General features: G+C 48.1%; 1 protein-coding gene across 8 annotated transcripts in view; it reads right to left on the reverse strand.

Annotated features, from left to right (window-relative positions):
- The window catches only part of LOC136112165 (tetraspanin-15-like), an 84,323-nt gene that overhangs the window by 36,802 nt on the left and 26,664 nt on the right, over positions 1-20,857 (reverse strand). For 3 of the 8 annotated variants that reach the window (XM_065856672.2, XM_071799385.1, XM_071799386.1), the window contains 6 exons: positions 15,737-15,824; positions 15,184-15,383; positions 11,064-12,218; positions 8,483-8,600; positions 5,237-5,774; positions 9-194 (listed from right to left, as the gene is read on the reverse strand). In XM_065856672.2, coding sequence (XP_065712744.1) covers positions 9-194; positions 5,237-5,323 — 273 coding nt within the window. In that variant the 5' untranslated portion in view covers positions 5,324-5,774; positions 8,483-8,600; positions 11,064-12,218; positions 15,184-15,383; positions 15,737-15,824. Of the gene's footprint in view, positions 1-8; positions 195-5,236; positions 5,775-8,482; positions 8,601-11,063; positions 12,219-12,687; positions 12,762-15,183; positions 15,384-15,702; positions 15,825-18,162; positions 18,250-20,399; positions 20,660-20,857 lie in introns of all 8 variants that reach the window. The other 5 variants (XM_071799387.1, XM_071799384.1, XM_071799381.1 and 2 more) reach the window with 5 other exon arrangements.

A 20,857-nucleotide genomic window follows, 5' to 3' on the forward strand; every position in this document is an offset into this window, starting at 1 on the left:
GGCCTTACCGTCTTGAGCAGCGTGCGGTTGTCCCTGAGGCTCCCCACCATGCCCACGAAGGAGACGCCGAACATGGTGAAACCCAGCAGGAGGAGGATGATGGCCGGGGCCAGGAAGATCCCTTCCAAGGTTTTGTGTTTCTGCCTCTCCGCTTCGGCGTAAATCCCCACGCACAGGATCACGAGGCCGAGGATCTGCAAGGGAAGTGCGAGACGGGATTAGGACGCCAACGGGGAGAAAAGCTGAGGTGCCGAGGGACAGGTGGAGATGGAAATGTCTCAAACAGCCACGGAAAACCCACCTAAACGGCGCCATCGGCGCATCCCCTTTGCTCAAGGTTGAGCAAGGGATGGATAATTGCAGGGATCGGTGTAGCTGAACAGCTTTAAGCCAGGTTTTACTAGGCTTTTGTTCTTTCCTCCCTGTCTCTATCTTTACATTCCACGTGGTCCTGGACACCAGGAACCCCTGAGACAGCACGATCCCCAAAATGGCTCATTTCACCCCAACATTTTTATACTAAGCTCAAGCACTGACTTGCACCCAAACCCCCGGTGAGCCACTTGCTCTCTTTGCACACCAGCACCAACATTAAAAACCAAACTAACAGCACCGTTACGAAGTGCTTTTGATCCCTGGATGAAAAGCACCATAAAGAAAAGCACCAGACTATTTATGACAATGTTCCCCCGCCCTGCCTCCCCTTCCAGTGAAACAGCTCTAATTAAACATGAGAGCCTAACGATGCCGGGATAAAGCCAGGCTTCAAAAAGCACCATTTGCTCCTGGCCACAGATACCCACGCTCTAAACCCCAACATCTCCAAAAAGGATGAAAACCTCATTTTTTGTGCTCCTTGTCCATTGCTTTCTCCTTTCCAAAAAGCTTCATTGCTCCTAATGAGTTTGTTGTGCTAATTCATGCCGACAATTAGAATGTCCCAAGCTGGAAGGGACCTACAAGGATCATCAAGTCCAAATTAAATCCTTATATTTTTGCTTTTTTGGGAGTTGATTTTTTCTTCTCTATTCCACTGGGCGCTATTTGTGGTGCATTTTGGTAGCTCATCAGCATCCATCAATCACTGTCTGCTTCCAGGCTCCATCTCATCTATCAAAGAACTGAAATCTCTCCGAAAATGAAATTTAGACTCGTGATGTTTTACAGACGTTTTAGTTATTTGAAACTAAACGGGCCTGTTTCTGATAACGGGCTTTTAATCATGGTTTCATTTTTCGGCTCTATTTTAAGCGCCAGGTTGGTGGGTTGGGATTTGGTTTGATTTCATGTTTATCTCTCAGGTGGCGTCCCGGGAAATACACTTGGATGTGAAGGCAGGGGGTAGATATGAACGCACATCACGCTAATCCTCGCCGTTCCTCCCTCCTGCCAATCAGAACCGCTTTCTTAATTAATTAATCCATCTGAGATACAAGGGAGGGAAGAGGAAAGTGCATGGAACGAACCCTGGGAGAAAAACCAAGGAGGGTTTTCAGGATGGACACATGCGTTGCTCAAAAAGAGCTTTTATATGGCTGAAAGCATCCTTGAAACAGCAACCCAAGCCACGCCACGTGGCTTTTTTGGGGTTTCATGGCTTAGATAAAGCCACATGCTTTGCTCAAGTGACTCAAATTAGTCCATGGGATTAACAAGTCAACACTGAGCTGATCCCACCTGAATTTCTTGGCTCTCTCCTTGTTTAGTTCTAGTTTAAAAGGTCACCCAGCCCATTGCAAGCTGCTTTGCTACAGGTTGGTGGTGCAGGTGGGGCCTGCTGGCTAAAAAGCACCTTTTGATTGAAAAAATAATAGGAAAGAGTTGTTTCTACTCAGCTTAAAGTATCTTGCAAAGCAACACACACCTTGTGGAAGGGATTTACTGGCACATCTCTCACATTGCGAAGGAAACTCGCTGGGATATAAGGAGTTTTGGAAGGATGAGCAGGGAGCGATGCTGCTGCAGGAAGGGATCTGGATGGAAAAGAGCCGAGGAGAAAGAGCAGAATTCCCTGAAAAGCGCCGTTTTTGTGAGAAAAATGGTGGATTTGGGGCAAACCAAAGTATCTGTCAGGACCTGTGCAGCACCCAGCAAAACTGCAAGGTAAATAAATGTTTATTTCATCAAAAACCTGATTATCCCATCGCCTTTCAGCCGCAGACGAGCACCAAATGCTGTAGGAAAAGTTTGCATCACCCTTTGCCAAGTCTGGCTGCTCCGGGTTCCACCACCGGGGTTCTCTGGGGGTTGTTTGTGCCGTAAGAATTCAATCAACATGGATATTTTCAATTCCTGGCATCGCAACCCTTTTCTACCACCCACGCTCGAGGACGTGGTAAAGCACATAATGAAGTTTGCTGGAAAATCATCTGTAGTTATGTATTAATTGCCCCATGATCACCATAATACAGTGAACACCAGGACAGAGAGCAGCTGGTAATTACAGCTGCTCTGCAATGTGTTTAAGAGAAAAATGTGCACTTACCCTCTAACGAGACGATCGTTACCTTGTTTCTATATGATAATAACATGCGATCAAAGCGTCACCGCAGGGAAAACCAAAGGGGTGGCTGTGACTCCACCAGACCCTGTGTCTGGCATCAATTCTCCTTCTATAAGCTGGGAAGAAATTGCCTTTGGGGTTTAATTTTTTATTTAATGCGTCTTGGAGTTTGTAGGAGCTGAGTGGGCAGCGGATGGGGGGTAATGAGCAGCCACTGGGATGTCCAATAGCTGTTCCCATCCCAAAAACAACCCCCGTGAATCGCTCTCCTCCCTCCGATGCTCCTGGACGGATAAAATCACAAAGCTGAATTTCTCGGTTGCTCTGACCGACTCTTCCGCACCTTTGCAGCCCATTTCTAAAGCCATTTCGCTTCAACCTCGTCTCGTCTTATAACAGAGATGCTGGTTTTCCTCTGCAGAAATTTCTCCATCTAATGGAAAGAAAGAGCCGGGAGGGAGTTGGGGATCTGGGATGGGGATGAGCTAAAGGCGGAAATCACTAATCATAGAGTTATTTAGAGACCTGGAGGTCAAGAAGTGGGATGAAAGGCACTTATTGAACAGAAAATAATACAATACATAGTTGTGGCGATGCTGGCAGGGTTTTGGGGGTACCAAATGGGTGGTTTGTTTCTCTGATGCTTGTTGTCGCTTCTCCATCCTCGCATGGTTTGGTTTTGGCACAGAAGCAGCTACGACAGGAGACGCACATGGTTCTACCAGCGCTAAAGAGACGCACGGCCCTACCCTGTCCTAAAAATCCCATTAAACACCCAAGAGATGCCACATTCCGCTCGGCCGAGATGCAAAAGACCAAAGGAAAGAGGTTCCACGAACCCACGGGGACGTTCACGCAAACTCAGACACAGCAGATACGGCTCGTTACGGGATGAACGGCATTAATTGGATGAGTCGAAGCGAGGCTTGAATTTCTCCTAGAACACCAAAAAGTCACAATGACAGAGGCTTCAAACCGTGACAATCACATTTATGTGAGCCTGGGAGGAGCAGAGGGAACGGGGCATTGCCGCATCCTCCATCCAAGATCCATCTGCCTTCAAATGAGCGGACAGGGCACCCCTGTTCCTCCTCAGGAGGTTTTATTGTAACGTGCAGGTGAGAAACCTCAATATAAAAAGTCCTGAATGCTTTTAATGATTCAATTATATGATAGAATCATGGGATTAATTCATTTCATTACAAGAAAGGATCTAGAAGCACCAGATCCAGTTTTCTGCTGGCTGGGACAACTAAAAACCCACGATCCATCTCACCCCAAACATCCTCAATCCTTCACGGTCAACCAATTCACGTCGTATTCCACCCAATTTTCACCCATGGGGGTTAATTTTTGAAGCCTTCATGCAACACAAGAAGTTCCTAAACAATCATTTTTCTTTTAATCGAGCGCGTTTGGCAAAACGAGGCCCCGGTCACGTCTGGTTAACGAGGCTTTGAACGGCTCGGCAGCCCTGGTGAATTAATACGGCGACAAGTGCAAATGAGCCAGAAGTAGGTCAGCCCCGCGGCCTCTTAAAGGCGTCGGGGAAACCTCGAAATGAGCAAAACTCGGCTCTTTAGAGAAATCAAAACCACATGGACAGGTTTTCCCAAGGATTAACTTTGTGAATAAAAACATCGCGCTGTCCTTACCCAAAAAACTCAAACCGCAGCCACAAATGGGGTAAGAAATGCAGAGTTTTTTGGTCTTGCTGGTCACCCCACTCGGGATCCTGTCATGAGAAAACCAGTAAGATATTCGACAAAAAGACCCTTTTTTCTTATTCTTATTTGTGCCATGGGATGGGCACAAGTCATTTGGCGTAGTGAGATAACGGGTTTCACCGCTGCCCTCCCAATGAGCTCATTTATTTGTAAAACAAAATAAATAAGGAAATAAAAAGCGTTTTCAAGCGCTGCTTGTAACCCTGTTTACCATTCACAGCCTGCCTGGGAACTCAAGCAGATAGTTCTGCAATTACACCGGCACAATGAGATCCACATACCGATACGCACGCCCCGCACACAGCGCAGAGAGGATTATTCACACCTCAAAATGAAATATCTGTAAATACGGACTGGATTGTGCATGACGAACCCCGGGAAGATGCTAAATTAATATCTTGAGGATACACAGACTCTAAATGAACAGCAAATGTCTTGCTCCCCTGCTCCAACACGTGCTCCAGGTGCTGAGGAAGCTTCGCACCGCCCCCGATGGTTCGAAACTGCTTGAAAACAAGTTTTACTTTTTCCTTTTAATATAAGCAATGTGGTTGAAATACCCACCACTCCATGTCTGCTTTCATGCCTTGTCCTTATTGGATGATGTAAAGACAACAGACAAGACGAGCGAGGGGGAATCCGGCCGGCAACATCACCCCATGGGTGCTTGAGTGGTGAATATGTGAAATTTCAACACGTATGCTCCAAATACCTCAAAACACAACTCGTTGCCACAAGGGATTTGTGAGAGAAGCTCTAGGGAAGGGTAATCACAGGGGGGTGGCTCTTAAATACACCAAAAAATCCACCAAAACCACATTTTTCCCCTAAAATCACCCCCTTTTGGAGCCGGTTAGCGCCAAGCACGGGGGTTGCGCGGCACCAGGGTTTTACCACGAGGATTTGACGCTTTGGGAGGGGAAATCTGGACGTTGAAAAGGAAAATCCAGCCCACGGGGGTGAGGGGAAGCGGCAGGAAGGACGGAAAAGCGAGCGGAGCACCTACCGAGAAGAGGGTGGCGTAGGCGGACAAGGCGAATTTGATGCTGTAGTAGTAAAGGTGGGAATTTCGGCACTCGGAGCCTTGTGGCATCGTTGTTGCTCCGGCCAGGGAGGCGAAAAAGCGCCCACATGCACACAGGGAAGCCTTGAACTTGAACTGTTCGCTCCAGCTTCCGCCTGGCAGGAGCAGAGCGCAACCAGAGGGAAGCGGCGGCGCCGTTAACCCTTTAGTGAGCTCGGCGCTTGCTTTTGCTCTAAAAATCACGCCAAAAATCAGCGTGCGGTTGGACCGCTAGTAAATTTTTAACAGCAAATGTGTTGTAATCAGGATCTCTCGCCCTTGCTGGTGTGCTGAACGAGTTCATCGCAATCCTGTAGCCATCCCAGGAGCTCCGCGGCAGCAAAGGGTGAAGCGGCGGCTGCAAATCCAGCAGAAGTGCCCCCCGAGTAGTTGCTTGGAGAAAAACGTCCAGATTTACCTGTTGTAACTTGCTACTGCGTGTAAAACCTTCCTTTGGACACCACCTCCAGCTGCCCGGTGCCTGCGGGAATAGGAGGAAGGAAATAGAAATGATTAAAGCTGGGCTTGGTGGGGTTTAACGCTTCAAAGAAAAGGTGTGGGGAGGAGGAAACGGCACCAGGAGAGCAAACGGCTCCGGGAAGTGTTTGTGTGACTGTACAAAAGTAACATTAGAGAGCCGAAAAGTGGGGTTTAATAAAATGAGTTTGGGAAAGATGGTGTCTGAAGATGCAGAGAAGCATCCAGCAAAGGGGAGCACCCAGGATAAGGAGTGCCCTGAAAAAGGGGAGCACCCAGTAAAGGGAGAGCACCCAGAAAAGAGAAGCCCTAGTAAAGGGGAGCACCCAGCAAAAGGGGAGGGCCCAGCAAAAAGGATCACCCAGCAAATGGAGAGCACCCAGAAAAAGGGGAGCCCCAAAAAAAGGGGAGCACCCAGCAAAGGGAAGTCCTAGTAAAGGGGAGCACCCAGCAAAAGGGGAGCCCCAAAAAAAGGGGAGCACCCAGCAAAGGGGAGCACCCAGAAAAAGGAGAGCACCCAGAAAAAGGAGGATCACCCAGAAAAAAGGGGAGCACCCAGCGAAAAGGGGGAGAACCCAGAAAAAGGTGAGCCCCAGCAAAGGGGAGCAACAAGCAAGAGGGAGCACCTAGAAAAAGGGGAGTATGCAAAAAAGGGGGAGCACCCAGAAAAAAGGGGAGCACCAGCAAAAGGGGAGCACCAGCAAAAGGGGAGCCCCAGCAATGGGGAGCACCCAGAAAAAAGGCAGCACCCAGCAATGGGGAGCACCCAGTAAAGGGGAGGCCCCAGAAAAAGCGGAGCCCCAGCAATGGGGAGCACCCAACAAAGGGGAGCCCCAAGCCAAAAGGAGCACACAGAAGAAGGGAAAACCCAGCAAAAGGGGAGCACCCAGAAAAATGGGAGCACCTAGTAATGTGGAGCCCCAGTAAAGGGGAGCACCAAGCAAAAAGGAGCACCCAGAAAAAGGGAAAACCCAGCAAAAGGGGAGCACCCAGCAACAGGGAGTACCCAGCAATGGGAAGCACCCAGCAAAGGGGAGCCCCAGAAAAAGGGGGAGCACCCAGAAAACAGGAGCACCCATCACTTCTGCAGCTTGAGCCGCTGCAGACCGCAGTCCCACGTGTGAACTGGGCATTATTTCCATTCCCCTTCAAACTCCCTTAATTCAGACACATCTGCAAAAGCAGCGGCAAGTCCTGCACCACAACTTCCCTATGTTCCCCATGACGCTCAAACCCCTTCACCACAACTCCAGAAGTTTTAAATATTACTTTTTTCTTTTTCCAAAATGAATAAAACCTAATCGGTGCTTTCTGTTCCGCAAAATAGATGATAAAGAATAAACGTCCTTCCGGCGGCGCAAACGCACACGGACGCTTTGCCATTTGCATCTTGGAGATGAACAGACAGGAGGTGCCCTTAAATCACCCATTTATTTTCCCTGACATCGCCCTAATGGATAAATAACACTAGACATGAGGGATAATCAGGCACCGCTTTTAAAAAGCTTAACGGTGAATTGAATCAGTTTTGCAGTTCAAATTTAAACAGGACTTTGAATTTTTCTCTATTTAACGACGCTCTCAGGGTGATGGGAACAATGTGGGGTTTATTCCTGAATATATTTCCCCTTCTGACAATGCTGGTGGAGCCAGGGGAAGGTCAGAGAGTCATTTTGCACGTGGGGAACGAACCAGCCCTTAATTAGGCTCTTAATCATTAACGTGACCCCGGTTCTGGCAGCGTCACGCGTAGAGAATCATTGACCACAGGAAGAAATGACTCAGGCGGTGTTTAATGCTCGGGACCAACAGGGATCGTTCTAATCACTCAATATCACCCGGCAGTCAACATTTGGGGGGTTGCGGTCAAAATTTGGGGCTTTGCAGCCAAAATCTGGGAGTTTGCAGCCAAAATTTGGGGCTTTGTCGCCAAAATTTGGGGGATTGCAGTCAAAATTTGGGGGTTTGCAGCCAAATTTTAGGTTTGCAGCCAAAGTTTGGGAGTTCGCAGCCGAAGTTTGGAGCCTTGCCACCAAAATTTGGGGGTTTGCAGTCAAAATTTGGAGCCTTGCAGCCAAAATTTGGGGGTTCGCAGCCAAAATTTGGGAGTTCGCAGCCATTTGAGGGGGTGACGCTGCTGCCGGATGGGGATTTTCCACCTGCGAAGCCCCATCAGGATGGGGATCCCCTTCCCACCCCACAAATCACCCCAAGCTTTACAGGCAGAACGTTTCCTGTGATAACCCAATACAATCCAACCCCAAAGCTGCAGGAGAACACATTAAACCCTCCGAGGGAGCGAGCGCCTTCAATACAGATGCGACGACTTCTCCCGAGTGGAGGAGTAAATTAATTAGCGTTCCTGTAATAACAAAGCTCTGCTTTAGTTGCTCCCTCTACCCCAAATTCTCCTGGGTTTGGCTCTTTTCTAAGCACTTGAAACCCTGAAGCAGGAAGCGCAGGAACCCACTGAGCACAGGTTAACAGCCAGCTCCAATTTCTCTACATAAATGCATATTATTCTTAATAATTCCCTGGTTGCTTCCTTAGATGTGTCAGTCACACCACAAGATATTTTCAGGCTGAGCGGGAAGAAATTCGGACTGATGAGCTTATCGCTAGAAATAGTCAGAATCCCTTCAATGTCACCTTCCTGCACCGGCTCCAGGGAGGGAAAAACCCCCCAAATTGCACCAATTTGCTATTTTTAACCTATTTTTGCAGCGTGGCCAAGTGTAATGGGGTTGTTTGCTGGCAGCAGGTTCCCAGTGTAGAGCGAGGAGGAGAGAAGCGCTCAGTCCCTGTTCCGCTTCTGTTGGGTGTGCAGAGTCTGTGCCGGAAAATAACGCAGGAGCAATGAAATCAGGCAAAAACCAATACAAATAAAGCACTATTGGTCCTATTGACAACAGGATTCACAACAAGCCCTGAATCTTCCACATCTGTCGCATCAGGAGCACGTGGGTTGCAAGACTTTGCAGCTTTACTCCTTCCCTTAACACTCGAATAGTGCCCAGATTGGAGCTTCAGTCTCTAAATATTCAACTTTAGGATGCTTAATATTAATCTTTAAGATGTTTTTTTCTTCTTATGCCCTAAAACAGTTGCAGCAGCTGCTTTAGCAGCAGTTTCACTGCTCTGCTGAGTGATGCTCGCTTAATGGACATAAAGAGCAGCTGGGAAAATACGGACTAAATAACTTGCAGATAAAGCTTTGGAAATATTGCCTATCCCAGGCAGAAATGCTGAACAGAAAACAAGTCGCCCAAGCAGCCTTTTCACCATTATCCCCCAGTGCAACCCAGTACAAATCCATAGCGTCCGCATCAAGAGCCGCCTCCTCTATTTGGGCTTTTTAATAATAATTTTAAAAGGTTTTATAAATCCCTGATTGTTGCATAAGCATCAGATCCTGACAAACCTCTGGACAACACATGTTTAGTCATATTGCCCAATAATAAATCCCCTATTAGAAGAAAAGTGGGTTCTAGATAGAAAAAAAATACCATTTAGCGTTAAATAGCGGTTTAGCTGGGGGATAATATCAACAAAGGGTGAGTATTAATTGCCATTAATGACCAGCTGGATGAAAACCGCAGCTACTCAGATTAATTAGAGCTGTAAGTCATTTTCGTTAGTGCTAAATGAACCTCACTGGAGAAAAAACAGACCCTGAGTTCTGCACTGTGTGTGTACAAGTTGTCTGGCATGACAAAAACCCCTTTTTACCACCAAAAAAATAAGAATTAGCATTAATTTTAGCATCCCTACCTAATCCTGAATGGGTGCTGGATCAGCTGGTCCAGTAGTTGTTTCCTTTACAATGATAGTGTACAGTCTTGCATCTGGGTAGGAACAACCCCAGGTTCCAGTATAATCTGGGGAATGAGCTATTAGAGAGCAGCGTAGGGGAAAGGGACCTGGGGGTCCTGGGGACAGCAGGGTGACCATGAGCCAGCACTGGGCCCTTGTGGCCAGGAAGCCAATGGTACCTGGGGTGGGTTAGAAGGGGGTGGTCAGTAGGTCAGAGAGGTTCTCCTGCCCCTCTGCTCTGCCCTGGGGAGACCACACCTGGAATATTGTGTCCAGTTGTGGCCCCTCAGCTCCAGAAGGACAGGGAACTGCTGCAGAGAGTCCAGCGCAGGGCAACCAAGATGCTGAAGGGAGTGGAGCATCTCCCGTGTGAGGAAAGGCTGAGGGAGCTGGGGCTCTGGAGCTGGAGAAGAGGAGACTGAGGGGTGACCTCATTCATGTTTACAGAGATCTAAAGGGGCAGTGTCAGGAGGATGGAGCCAGGCTCTTCTCGGTGACAACCAGTGACAGGACAAGGGGCAATGGGTGCAAACTGGAACACAGGAGGTTCCACTTGAATTTAAGAAGAAACTTGTTCCTGGTGAGGGTGTCAGAGCCTGGCCCAGGCTGCCCAGGGAGGTTGTGGAGTCTCCTTCTCTGCAGACATTCAAACCCGCCTGGACACCTTCCTGTGGAACCTCAGCTGGGTGTTCCTGCTCCATGGGGGGATTGCACTGGATGAGCTTTCCAGGTCCCTTCCAACCCCTCACATTCTGGGATTCTGTGATATTTTGCCTTAAATATATATTTTCCAGTGCTGATCTCAGCTCAAACTTCTCGCACAAATGATTCAACCGCTGCAAGAAAATCAGCAACCGCAGGGAGGAACCCAATGAATAAAGAAGAACCATCACAAACGGAGGAAGTATAGGCAGTTTTGGCCAAGGACAGAGCAGCTCCGCCGGCCCAAAACCCCCAGCGCGGCACCAAGGGATCCGAACATCAATGCAACATCCGCTACGTGCGCTTCTTCAGAAGTCAAATTTTAAGTGAAAAGCATTAAACAAATGACTGTGCGTTTAGAAATCAACCCCTGATGCCCCCACGATCTCCATCTTCTGGCTGTTGCCACATCCCCTTCCATTCCTACCCATCCCTGCAGCCTTTCTTGGGGTCAAAAATACAGAAATAATAATTAAGGCCTTTTTTATTTCTTGCCTTCAGGAGCTTTATCCATCCTGACAGTTGTCGGAGATGCTCATGATACAATTATCTAATCAAGAGGATGGAAAGCCCACGGTGGCATCGAGATGCTGGCAGGTCCCTTCGCCATCACCCCGTCCCAACACACAAGGGAATTTCTACCTTTTTTCCCCCAGAACAGCAAATTTGCTGCTTAAAGCCATTTCTCTTCCATCCACAAGCTTCCAGCAAAGACACGGTGGCGTTTCTTGGACTCATTACAACCCTAAAAAGATCCAGATGGGAAATTCAGACTCACTTCGAGGTGTCTCCGCGGGCGGGATCTCCAAGGACGGCGTCTCGGCGCCGCTTCCCGTTGGATGGAATCCAAGCACCTTCTCTTTGGAAAGCAAAGCACATGAAAGCACAACCTGCCCGGAAACAACAGTGCTCGTCTGACAACACCCAAAATCTGGCAATTTCTCAAACGCCCTTCGGAAATGCTTTTAAGGAGGGAATCCCAGGGTTTAGTTGTGCCGCTCGACTATTTATAACCGGTGGTTTTTTTTGGCAGAGCCAAAAAATAGAGTCACGCTGCAGGAAGGCGGAATGGAGCCAGGAGTTTTCTCTGGGAATTCGGGGCCAGCAGCGAACAAACCCTCTTCATTTACAGCCAAAACCTTTCTGCTCATCTCAAGCGACGGTTGCGACCCTCAAACCACGTGGTGCAACCGCTGGATTGCGAAGAATCAAGGTGAAAACCACTCAGGGAAGACGTGCATGAAGCTGGAGATTTGCACAGAGCCCAGATACCAAAATCCACCCCCCAAATTATCCCTAAATTCCCCTTTCCAGGAGATGACGCATCCTCCCACAGCTCCACGCTATTTCCCACCATCGCAGCAATGATCCACATGAAGCACATCCCCTAATGAGCTTTTAATTACTTGGAAACACACTATCTTCTTGCAAACGCACAAATTAACGCCTAAAAAACGCCATGAGGAGGAAAGAAGAGAAGCGACCCCAGCAAGATGTATTTGGGTTTCAATTGCTTGGAGTGATCATCTAATTTAGCCGACTTCATTTCATTTGCGCCCAGGCTGGAGAGCAGGGCTGTTCGCGTTACGGGTAATCTCCACTCTTCATTTCGAGCGCTTCTGGCAGCCGTCACCAGGTTGAAATAAAGCACTCATTTAATAAATAAAAGGCCGACACTCGGAAACGCGTGCGGGGCTCTCACCGTAACGAAGAGTTATAGCGAGCAGAACGCTGCTGTTGTTTTGGGGGCCAAACTGGAGAGTTTTTCCTTGTGTCAGTGCTCAAGGCAGGAGTTTGTGAGATTAAAATGCTGTCACTGGAGGGGATGAGTTTGCACCATGTTCTGCTTTTGCACCCGTTCAGTTTTCCTCGTCACGTCTTGCTCCTTCTCTGCCTCAGCGAGGGGTTAAAGCAGCTGCTCAGCGACCTTTTCCTATAAATTAAGAACAGGTTTGCTAAAGCTGTAGCAATTCCCCCCCCAAAATCCTGCAGATCGCCCACCCCAAAATGCCCTTGGCGTTTGGTACAGGGAAACTATCAATAAATCCCTCCCAGTCTGGGGTTGTGTTGTCACAGCTCTTGCTGCTGAGACCACAGGACCTGAGGTTTCTTTTTAAGTACAAAAATAAAGACGTTTTCAGCTTCTCTTTGGTCTCCAGTGTTGCTGCAGGTTGTGGCTGGCGATGCTTTGAGCTTTTCAAAAGGACCTGACACCTTCCTATCAAAAAGCCCTCAAGAGAATTAAATAAATAGATTAGAAGCTTGTGGGAAGCAGAGATTTAACAGCTTCCTTCACCTCCAGCGAGAGCATCTGAATCTTTGGGCTCCTGTATTTTGTGGCTTTGGTTGAGAGGCTGTTTCTAGGAATAAAGGGTTTATTTCCACCCCCCCAAACCCTTTACCTGTTGTTAAATTAATCACGGTAACAGGGAGGTCCCCAAAGTTCCCATCTCAAGATGCCCATGACTTGCAAGGGCTGTGGTGGAAAAGAAAAAGGATTTGCAAAGAAGCCGGAAGAGGGGCCAGCAAATCAACAAAAATTATCATTTTTGATTCTTTCTTTAATTCAACCAAGTTTTTCCTACAAAGAAGCCAGCTAGTTTGCCCCAAAAATTTGCCCCAGCAGCCTGACATACCCAAACAAACCCCACTTTAAATGGATTTATTCCTTCTGGCGCCTCATGCTTTTCCTAATACCCAGCCCAGAACTGCTCGTGTTAAGCGCAGCTTAATCCAGTGCCAAACACAACTTATTGTGCTTTAAATCCCCAAAACGCTGCACGTTTGGTGCTATATTATAACCTCCAAAAAAGCTTTTCTCAGCAGGCAGCAGTTGTAACAGTGAAATCTTCACAAATGTGCCAAAACTGCATGATCCTCAACCATTTTTCAACCCAAATCCCCCCCAGCCATAGATGTTGGGCACTTAATTGGCCATTGGGTTAAACTTTGTGCTCTGGAAGCATTTCCTCCTGGTTCTCGGTGCAAAATAGTGAATAATCGGGGCACGGAGACAACGGGCAGACATTATAGAGCATCAGGAGCAGATTTGTTCCCTCCAGCTACTCAGCGTTGTTCTATACCTTTAATTAAATAGCGGTGAACATTGGGACGAGCCGCTTTCCTTTTTTTCCTTAATTAATTCATTCGCTGCACCTTCTGCCCTCAGAGCATCACCTCGATTCCCTCGTGGCTTCCCATCAGTGATTTGGAGGAGAAATAAAAAGACAGAACCCCCCACAATTTAATTTCCAGTAGCAAAATTCCACTTGATTTTCCTCCTCCAGACGCATTCCTGCCCTGTGGTGGCTCCTCACCTTTTCATATCGCCAATTCAAGCACCAATTCCTCTCTTCCCATCAGTCGCTGTCAAGAATTATTCCCCTTTCTCTCTTTTACTGACTTTGGCGCCGTATCACAAGCGTTTTCCTCCTCGAAACCATCGCTCACCTCTCATTCAATTTGGCCAACGCATCCCCGGTAGCGCTTATATGACCCCAACCAAATTTCAGGCTGGACTTATTTATGGTCATCAGCATAAATTGCATTTTGGGAGGAGGAAAAGGACGAATGACCACAGCAAAAATGGATGAAGCGCTTCTTTTGGAAGCAGCGGAGAGCAAGGTGCGGTTTAGCTCACACTAAGCACTTTAGGCAACTTTTCTTGACTATTTATCCATTCAAATGTCAGCTGGAGAGGAGGGTTTTCCAATCCACGTGGCCCTTTTGATATGAACTCACTCCAAATTCATCTCAGAACCTCCAGCCTCAGCATCCTGGCAATTAGAAGCTCTGTAACACTAACCCACCTCAAACTCTGGTTCTTCTCCGGTTCCAGCATCTCTTTTGAGGCTGTTTAGCCTTAATTTCAGGACATTATCCTTCTCCCACACATCCTCAGATCCTCTGTTGCCTCCAGTGTACCCAGCAAATGTCCCTTTCCCAATCACTCACCATAAAAAACCCATTTTATCTCCTAGAAGATTGTTTGCAGCAGCTTAAATTATTTCCACCACAAAATAACAGCAAGAAATCCCAACCAGGAGCTAGAGACAAAATACACACAGGCAATGGATCTGCAGAGGAAAAAGGGCTTTTTGCAGTTATTTTTGGGGGTAGAACAGCAGCCAATTAAACCACACACTAAAAAAAAAAAAAGCCATTAAAACAAGAGTCAGTGGTTTGCATGCGAAAAAGCCGCGTATTCCTCAGCTAAAAGCATCTCTTGCTGCTTTTATTTGCACAGCTCGATCTCTCCGGCCCCCGGGGTTACAAGGTTGACGTTTTGTATGGAAATAATCTTCTCTCTCGAGTCCTCTAGCGAAAGCTGATCTGAATCTCACTTAATATCGCATCCTTGCAAAGAGGATGAATTTAGAGCTTCTGGGAATTGAAAATAGTTTAATTAGCTACTGCTTGGTTTAGGGCCCAGCTCATTAATTCAATGACAGCGAGCAGAGCGGATTTTACTGGAGGAGGCGATGGTTGGTAACCACGAATATCATGAAGATGGTATCGCCGCTGTCTTTTTTTACATGGCGAGCAAGAACTGGAGCTGTGAGAAGTGTTTGCCAAACTAATTCCTCTGCGACCGTCACCTGGGTGGAGTTTGCCAGGGCTTGCCAGCCCCAGGCATGAAGTGTTAATCAACTTTACGAACCTGTTGATAAATTCACCCCATTTCCAAGAGTTGTCAGAGCCACTTGTGAGCCACAAGGCTCACGCAGGACTATTTTTATTTAGTGTTTGCAAGCGTTTGCTCTCAACTGGCTCCTCGTGCAACTCTATGGTGTCGGGCTTGGTGCTGTCAACACTTCCAGGGAGGAAATAAAAAGCCTTTTTCTCCCCAGTTTTCCTCTTGCTGGTCTCTGGTTGAGCCCTTTATTCTCATGACCTACCTCAAAGCCTGAAAGGCAGGGCTTCTTTGGGCTTCTCCAGAGCTGGACACCATCGATCACATCGTCCTTCAGCCCATCTACATCTCAACAGGTCCTTCAAAGCCCCTTTGGCTGTTCAGATGTGACTCGTAATTCTGGAGCAAGAAGCTGGAGGAGAAACCACTGCGTTGCAGTTGAGGGTGGAAACCTGGCATGGAAACCTGAGTGGAGGGGGAGAAATAGGTGAGCCCACTGTTCTCAGCTTTTAGATACAAACCAGGGAGCGACCAGAACCCAACACCATGGGCAAATATCTAAGAGGAAGATGAGCATGAAGAGCCTGGAGACAGTACAGTCAGAAGCACCAAGTCTGATGTTATTAACAACCCAAGAAGATCTCACAGGTCATTTCCCAGCAAAGCCAAATCCATATTTCAAGTGCAACAACGCACAAATGGGACAAACCCAAATCTAGCAGTTCCCAGATGTTTTTGGGGTAGAAAGAGGAGGAAACGCATCTCCCCTGGGGTTCAAACACACCTCCAAACCAGGTTTTTATTTTACCACCATCCACCTTGGCGAGGTTGGGAGCGTTGCTAAGACACCCGCGTCAGGCTCCGGCGATTTTGGGTTGAAGACACGTCAAAGAGCAGCAGGAGGCTCTGAAAAAGGAGAGAGAAATCAAGGAACAAGCTGTCAGGGAGAAATACAACCTGCCTGGAGGTGTCCGGCACTCGGGGCGATGCAAACGCCAACTCCGCTTCTCCGTTTCATGAGAAATCACTCTATTTGAGGCAAAAGATGCTGGAGGACTCCAGTACGCTGAGGCTCTAACTCCTCCACCCCTCGAACCTGCACAAAGGATATTTTGGACCCTATTAACTGTTTTTTTCCCCCTTAAGCAGCATCACCAAGAGGCAAAGGACGACCCTTCCCTTCTGATGCTTCCAATTCCTCTGCAGCGCATCAGTGAGCGACAAAACCACCGTTTCCAGAGCAAAATGTCCCTTCTTCTTGCTCTTCTTGTCGGAGGTCATGGTTGGTCCAGGCTCATCCCCATCCCAACCCATTTCCCTGAAAATAAGACAGGGGTCTATATCAATTTTTACTCCCAAAGATGCGTTAGGGCTCATTTGCAGGAGATGTCTTATTTTTCCATGAGCAACAACCTACATTTATTCTTGAACAAAAAAGCAACATCTCTTCAAATATTGTCGTGCCATCACATGCCGTCACACCTGTCCTGCTGCATTCTATCGCCAATTAATTTTACTTTTATACACGTACAGCTGCCTGGACACTATTTAAATTGACTTTTTTTTTAATGAATTGTAACTAGGGTTTATTTTTGGAGTCGGGTTTATATTTGGAGCATCCTCAAAAATCGCACTAGGGCTTATATTCAGGGTAGGGCTTATTTTCAGGGAAACAGGGTAGGGATGACTGTTTGACAGGTCAGCTTAACAAAATGAGCCAGGATTTGTAAGGCAGGGCAGGTAGCAGCTGTTCCTGGGTCTGGACTAAATGCTTTCTGCCCTAAATCCTGCCCCAAAGTGCTGAAGCACCAGCTCTGAAGTTCAAAGCTGAGAGGAAAAAGCTTTTGAACTTCCACAAAGGCTTTTGAAGAGCACAAAGAGGGATTTACTCACCCACGCACACAGCCAAAGCGTTTGCTTAGGCTGGGCATGCCAAGTCTAAAATAATAGTTAAGCTTAGTTTCAGGTTTCTTCCACCTGACGTGGAGAATAAAGCAAGCGAGGGGATGGAGAGGAATGAACCCTGCAATGAACCCCCCAAGGCATCTTCCAAGGAGGTGGGAAGCAAATTAAAAAAGAAATTGCAGCAGGAACCACTTCAGGCCAAGTCAAGTGTTGCTGGTGAGAACCCGTGTTTAAAGTAAGCCACAAAATTAACACAAGCTGGATTAAATGAGCAAATAATTCTGTACAGCCAGGTGAGGGCTGCTCAGCCCAGCTGGGGATATTGCAGCATTCACAGCAGGTGCTGTTAATAAATCAAACCCATCGCTAGAAATTCAGGCTGGTTCCTTCAGGAGCCTGCTACCAGCCCCTCCTGCATCAGCATTTTCCTTCTCCTGCTGATCTCAGTGTCACATACAGCACAGCAGCAAATGCAACCCCATATTTTACTTTGTTAGTGTGGGTTTTGCCTTATTTTTTGGTATAATCCCAGTTATTTTCTCCCCTCACACTCCAAACCCAAGGACTCCTCCAGCAGCTCATTGCCACTGCAGGAACTGACTTAATTCTAAAAACCTTGTCCTAAGTCAACCTGGGGTCCTCATGATGTTTTCTGACCAAACCACATCTCCCTAAATTCACAACTCTCTCTGCTGGCCATTTCCACACCGCTACATCTATTAAGGTTGGGATTTTGGTGGTTATAAAGTCTTTAGCATTATTCATGGGGTTTTGCCCATCGCTACCCACAGCCTTGGGGTTCCAGAGCTGCAAGAACCCTCCCAGTGTGTCCCCCCTATAGCTCAGAGCTTCTGTAGTCGCACAAGGACCCTATTGCAAAAGGGACGGTGTAATGCAGGAGTTTTTAGGCACCTTTTAAATCACATATAGGTTTAAATCCATCCTCAAGAGCTCCCTTCATCTAGGAAGCACCAAACGCCCGTAGCAGCGAACCACAAGCACACGGCTCTGCCTTATTCACCACTTCTGGAGTCGCGTTGGTGATTGTCACCATGTCACAGCTCTTGGTGGGGCAGGAGGCGACTTCCAGAGCACACAATCAACCAAAACATGCTCAAAAAGCTCATTTCTAAGGAAAACATATAACATGCACCTTCTGCAAGGTCAGTGAACTTTGAAAAGTGCCTTGAAGGGCTTTGAAAAGATTTCACATCAGCCCTAAATGGAGGATCTTCACCACCCAGCACTTCTGCAGGGAAGTAAATCCCATCTCACGCTGCTCACAATAAGAAGCATCACCCACCTCCTGCTAAAAAAAACAACCATAAACCAAACTTACCTTTAGAAACCCCAGTTTGGAGTCGCACCACATCCATCCCCCTGCTTTTGAGTCTCCAAAGCACAAGGACCCGCAGCACAAAGCCACCTGGGAGCCAGACTTTAATTAACAAACCACCCCAACCTGCCAAATACCAACCACCTGCAAAACACAACCCCAAAGGAAAGCTCAGATATGCTCAATTGAACCCCCAGGCTGCACTTGCACATGCTTGTGCAGCCCGGCTTGCAATAGGCAGCTTGTTTCTGGGCTTTTAGACTCGGTGATTTCCAAATTAACCACAAGGAGCAGCTTGGCCGCTGCTCGGTGCCCTGGAAAATGGTTTGTGTGGCTCCTCACTGTCTCTTCTGTTTGAGGGATATGCCAGTGCAGATGTTCCCTTCTGGCTCCAGTTGTTTTAGGAAAAGACATTATTGCCTTGCTAGCTACAAGTGCTGTACCCCAAATTTATAGCAGAGCTTGATCCACCTGTGCTTATTTTACCCAAAAGCCACGAAACCAGCTCCCCCAGCAGCTCACGGTTTGCTCCCCAAAGGGATATTTGTTGTTTAGGAGCCGTGGTGCTTTCAGGAGGTGACAAATCTCATACCCATCACCAGCTTTGTGAACCAGGTTCCAACCCCTGGGCCAGGGTGGGTGGAGGAGCCGAAAACTCCGAAGTTGCAAAACCCCCATTTCTGCCATTTCCCCAAAGGACACAGCCAGTTTTCCTCCCAGGCGACGGCGCTTGGCGTGCGTTTGATGTTACGCCGGCCCTGGGGGCTCTGCTGGGAAACCTCCAGCGTCAGAGTCTCCATCCTTCCGAAAATACAACAGGAAAAGGCTCTGGCTGGCAGTTCCAAAGCCTTTCTCTGCGCTCTGGAAGGGCTGAGGATGGATATGAAGGTATTTGAGCATCCTCAGGGAAAGGAAGGAGGGGGTTTGTTGGAATAATCCGTGTGTTCATGCTCAGAATAGTGCTGGCATCTTCAGGAACCCACAAGCATTAATTAGTTGTCAAAAGCTCGCAATAATCCGGTTGCGCTGAGCAATAAATACATCTGTTCTCCCTCATGCAGGTTTCTGTACTAGGATTGATTTCTTTTTTGCCTAATTAAAAGAAAACGTCCCCTTTGGGTGAAACATCCCCCAGACCAGCGACCTGAACGTGCCGATACATACACAGCCCTTCCAGAGCCTGCGTCGCTCCAGACATCGGCTGCATTTCAATTCCTTGCACGGCAGCAGCACAAGGAAAAAAAAGTAGAAAGGAAAAAGAAAAGCAGACGGTTCTTTTCAATGGGAGCAAAGGCGTTGCCGCCTTTTTCCTAATGGGGAAACTGAGGCAGGAGGTGGGATGCGCCCTTTCTGCAGCATCTTTGGGGTGATGCTACCGGCTCGGGGCAATTTGGGGATGGAGGAAGCAGGAAAGGGTTTGCAGGGGTGGGAAAGGGTTTATTGGGGTGAGAAGGGGTTTATTGGGGTGGGAAAGGGTTTGCAGGGATGGGAAAGGGTTTATTGGGGTGAGAAGGGGCTTACTGGGGTGAGAAAGGGTTTGCTATGGTAGGAAAGGGTTTGCTAGGGTGGGAAAGGGTTTGCTAGGGTGGGAAAGGGTTTCCTGGGGTGGGAAAGGGTTTGCTGGGTGGGAAAGGGTTTTACTGGGGTGGGAAAGGGTTTTACTGGGGTGGGAAAGGGTTTTACTGGGGTGAGAAAGGGTTTTACTGGGGTGAGAAAGGGTTTTACTGGGGTGAGAAAGGGTTTGCTGGGGTGGGAAAGGGTTTGCTGGGGTGGGAAAGGGTTTCCTGGGGTGAGAAGGGATTTACTGGGCTGGGAAAGGGTTTGCTAGAGTAGAAAAGGGTTTGCTAGGGTAGGAAAGGGTTTACTGGGGTGGGAAAGGGTTTATCAGGGTGGTAAAGGGTTTGCTAGGATGGGAAAGGGTTTGTTGGCTGGGAAAGGGTTTACTGGGGGGCTGCTACCTGCCAGGGTGTCCCTTTGCGGTTCACCCTTTGCCAAATTTATCGCAAAGCCCCAGACCAGCCTAGGGAAGGGGGGAATTGGAAATGCCCCCATCAGGAGCTTCCCCCCGGCTCGCCCATCCTTCCTCCTGCATTTTTAAGCAATGCTGCCATCGAGCGGTCCAGGGCACGGGCAGAGCCCTCGGCCACCGGCCCCGACCCCTCAACGCTCCCTGGTTAAAATAGATCTCCCCCTTCACCCAACCCAGCCTTAAAAAGCTCAGTCTCACTCCAACAACTGACCTGGTGGTGGGGTTTAAAGATTTCCAGCCCCCGAGGGCCCAGCATCCTCCCTTGGTGACGCTCGGCTGCGCAATTCAAACCCGGATTTGTCCGGGTTTTCAGGGAGCTGCAGCTTTACCCCCATCTCCTCTGCCATCCATTTGGGAAGTTGCGATTTAGGAGCATCCTTTAGCAAAGAGGAGGGACGCGCTCAGCTTTCCGAGGCGATTTTCCTCTTCGTTGCACTGGAATTGTGTTTCCCGATGGAAAAGCAGCTCCTCCTGGCAGGCAGCAACACAGTCGGCATTTTTTTTCCCAATAAAAACACCAGAGGAGTAAGTTAAAATCACCCCTGTCTGGTGGTTATTATCAGCCTGGACTGCGTGAAGGTGCTAAATCTCTGTTTGCGGTTTAATTAGACTCCAACAGCTTATTCATGTGAGAAAAAGACTCTTTGCAGGGAAGGTTTCGCCAGCCCA

This window comes from Patagioenas fasciata, chromosome 26, assembly GCF_037038585.1.
Source record: "Patagioenas fasciata isolate bPatFas1 chromosome 26, bPatFas1.hap1, whole genome shotgun sequence".
Lineage (NCBI taxonomy): Eukaryota > Metazoa > Chordata > Aves > Columbiformes > Columbidae > Patagioenas > Patagioenas fasciata.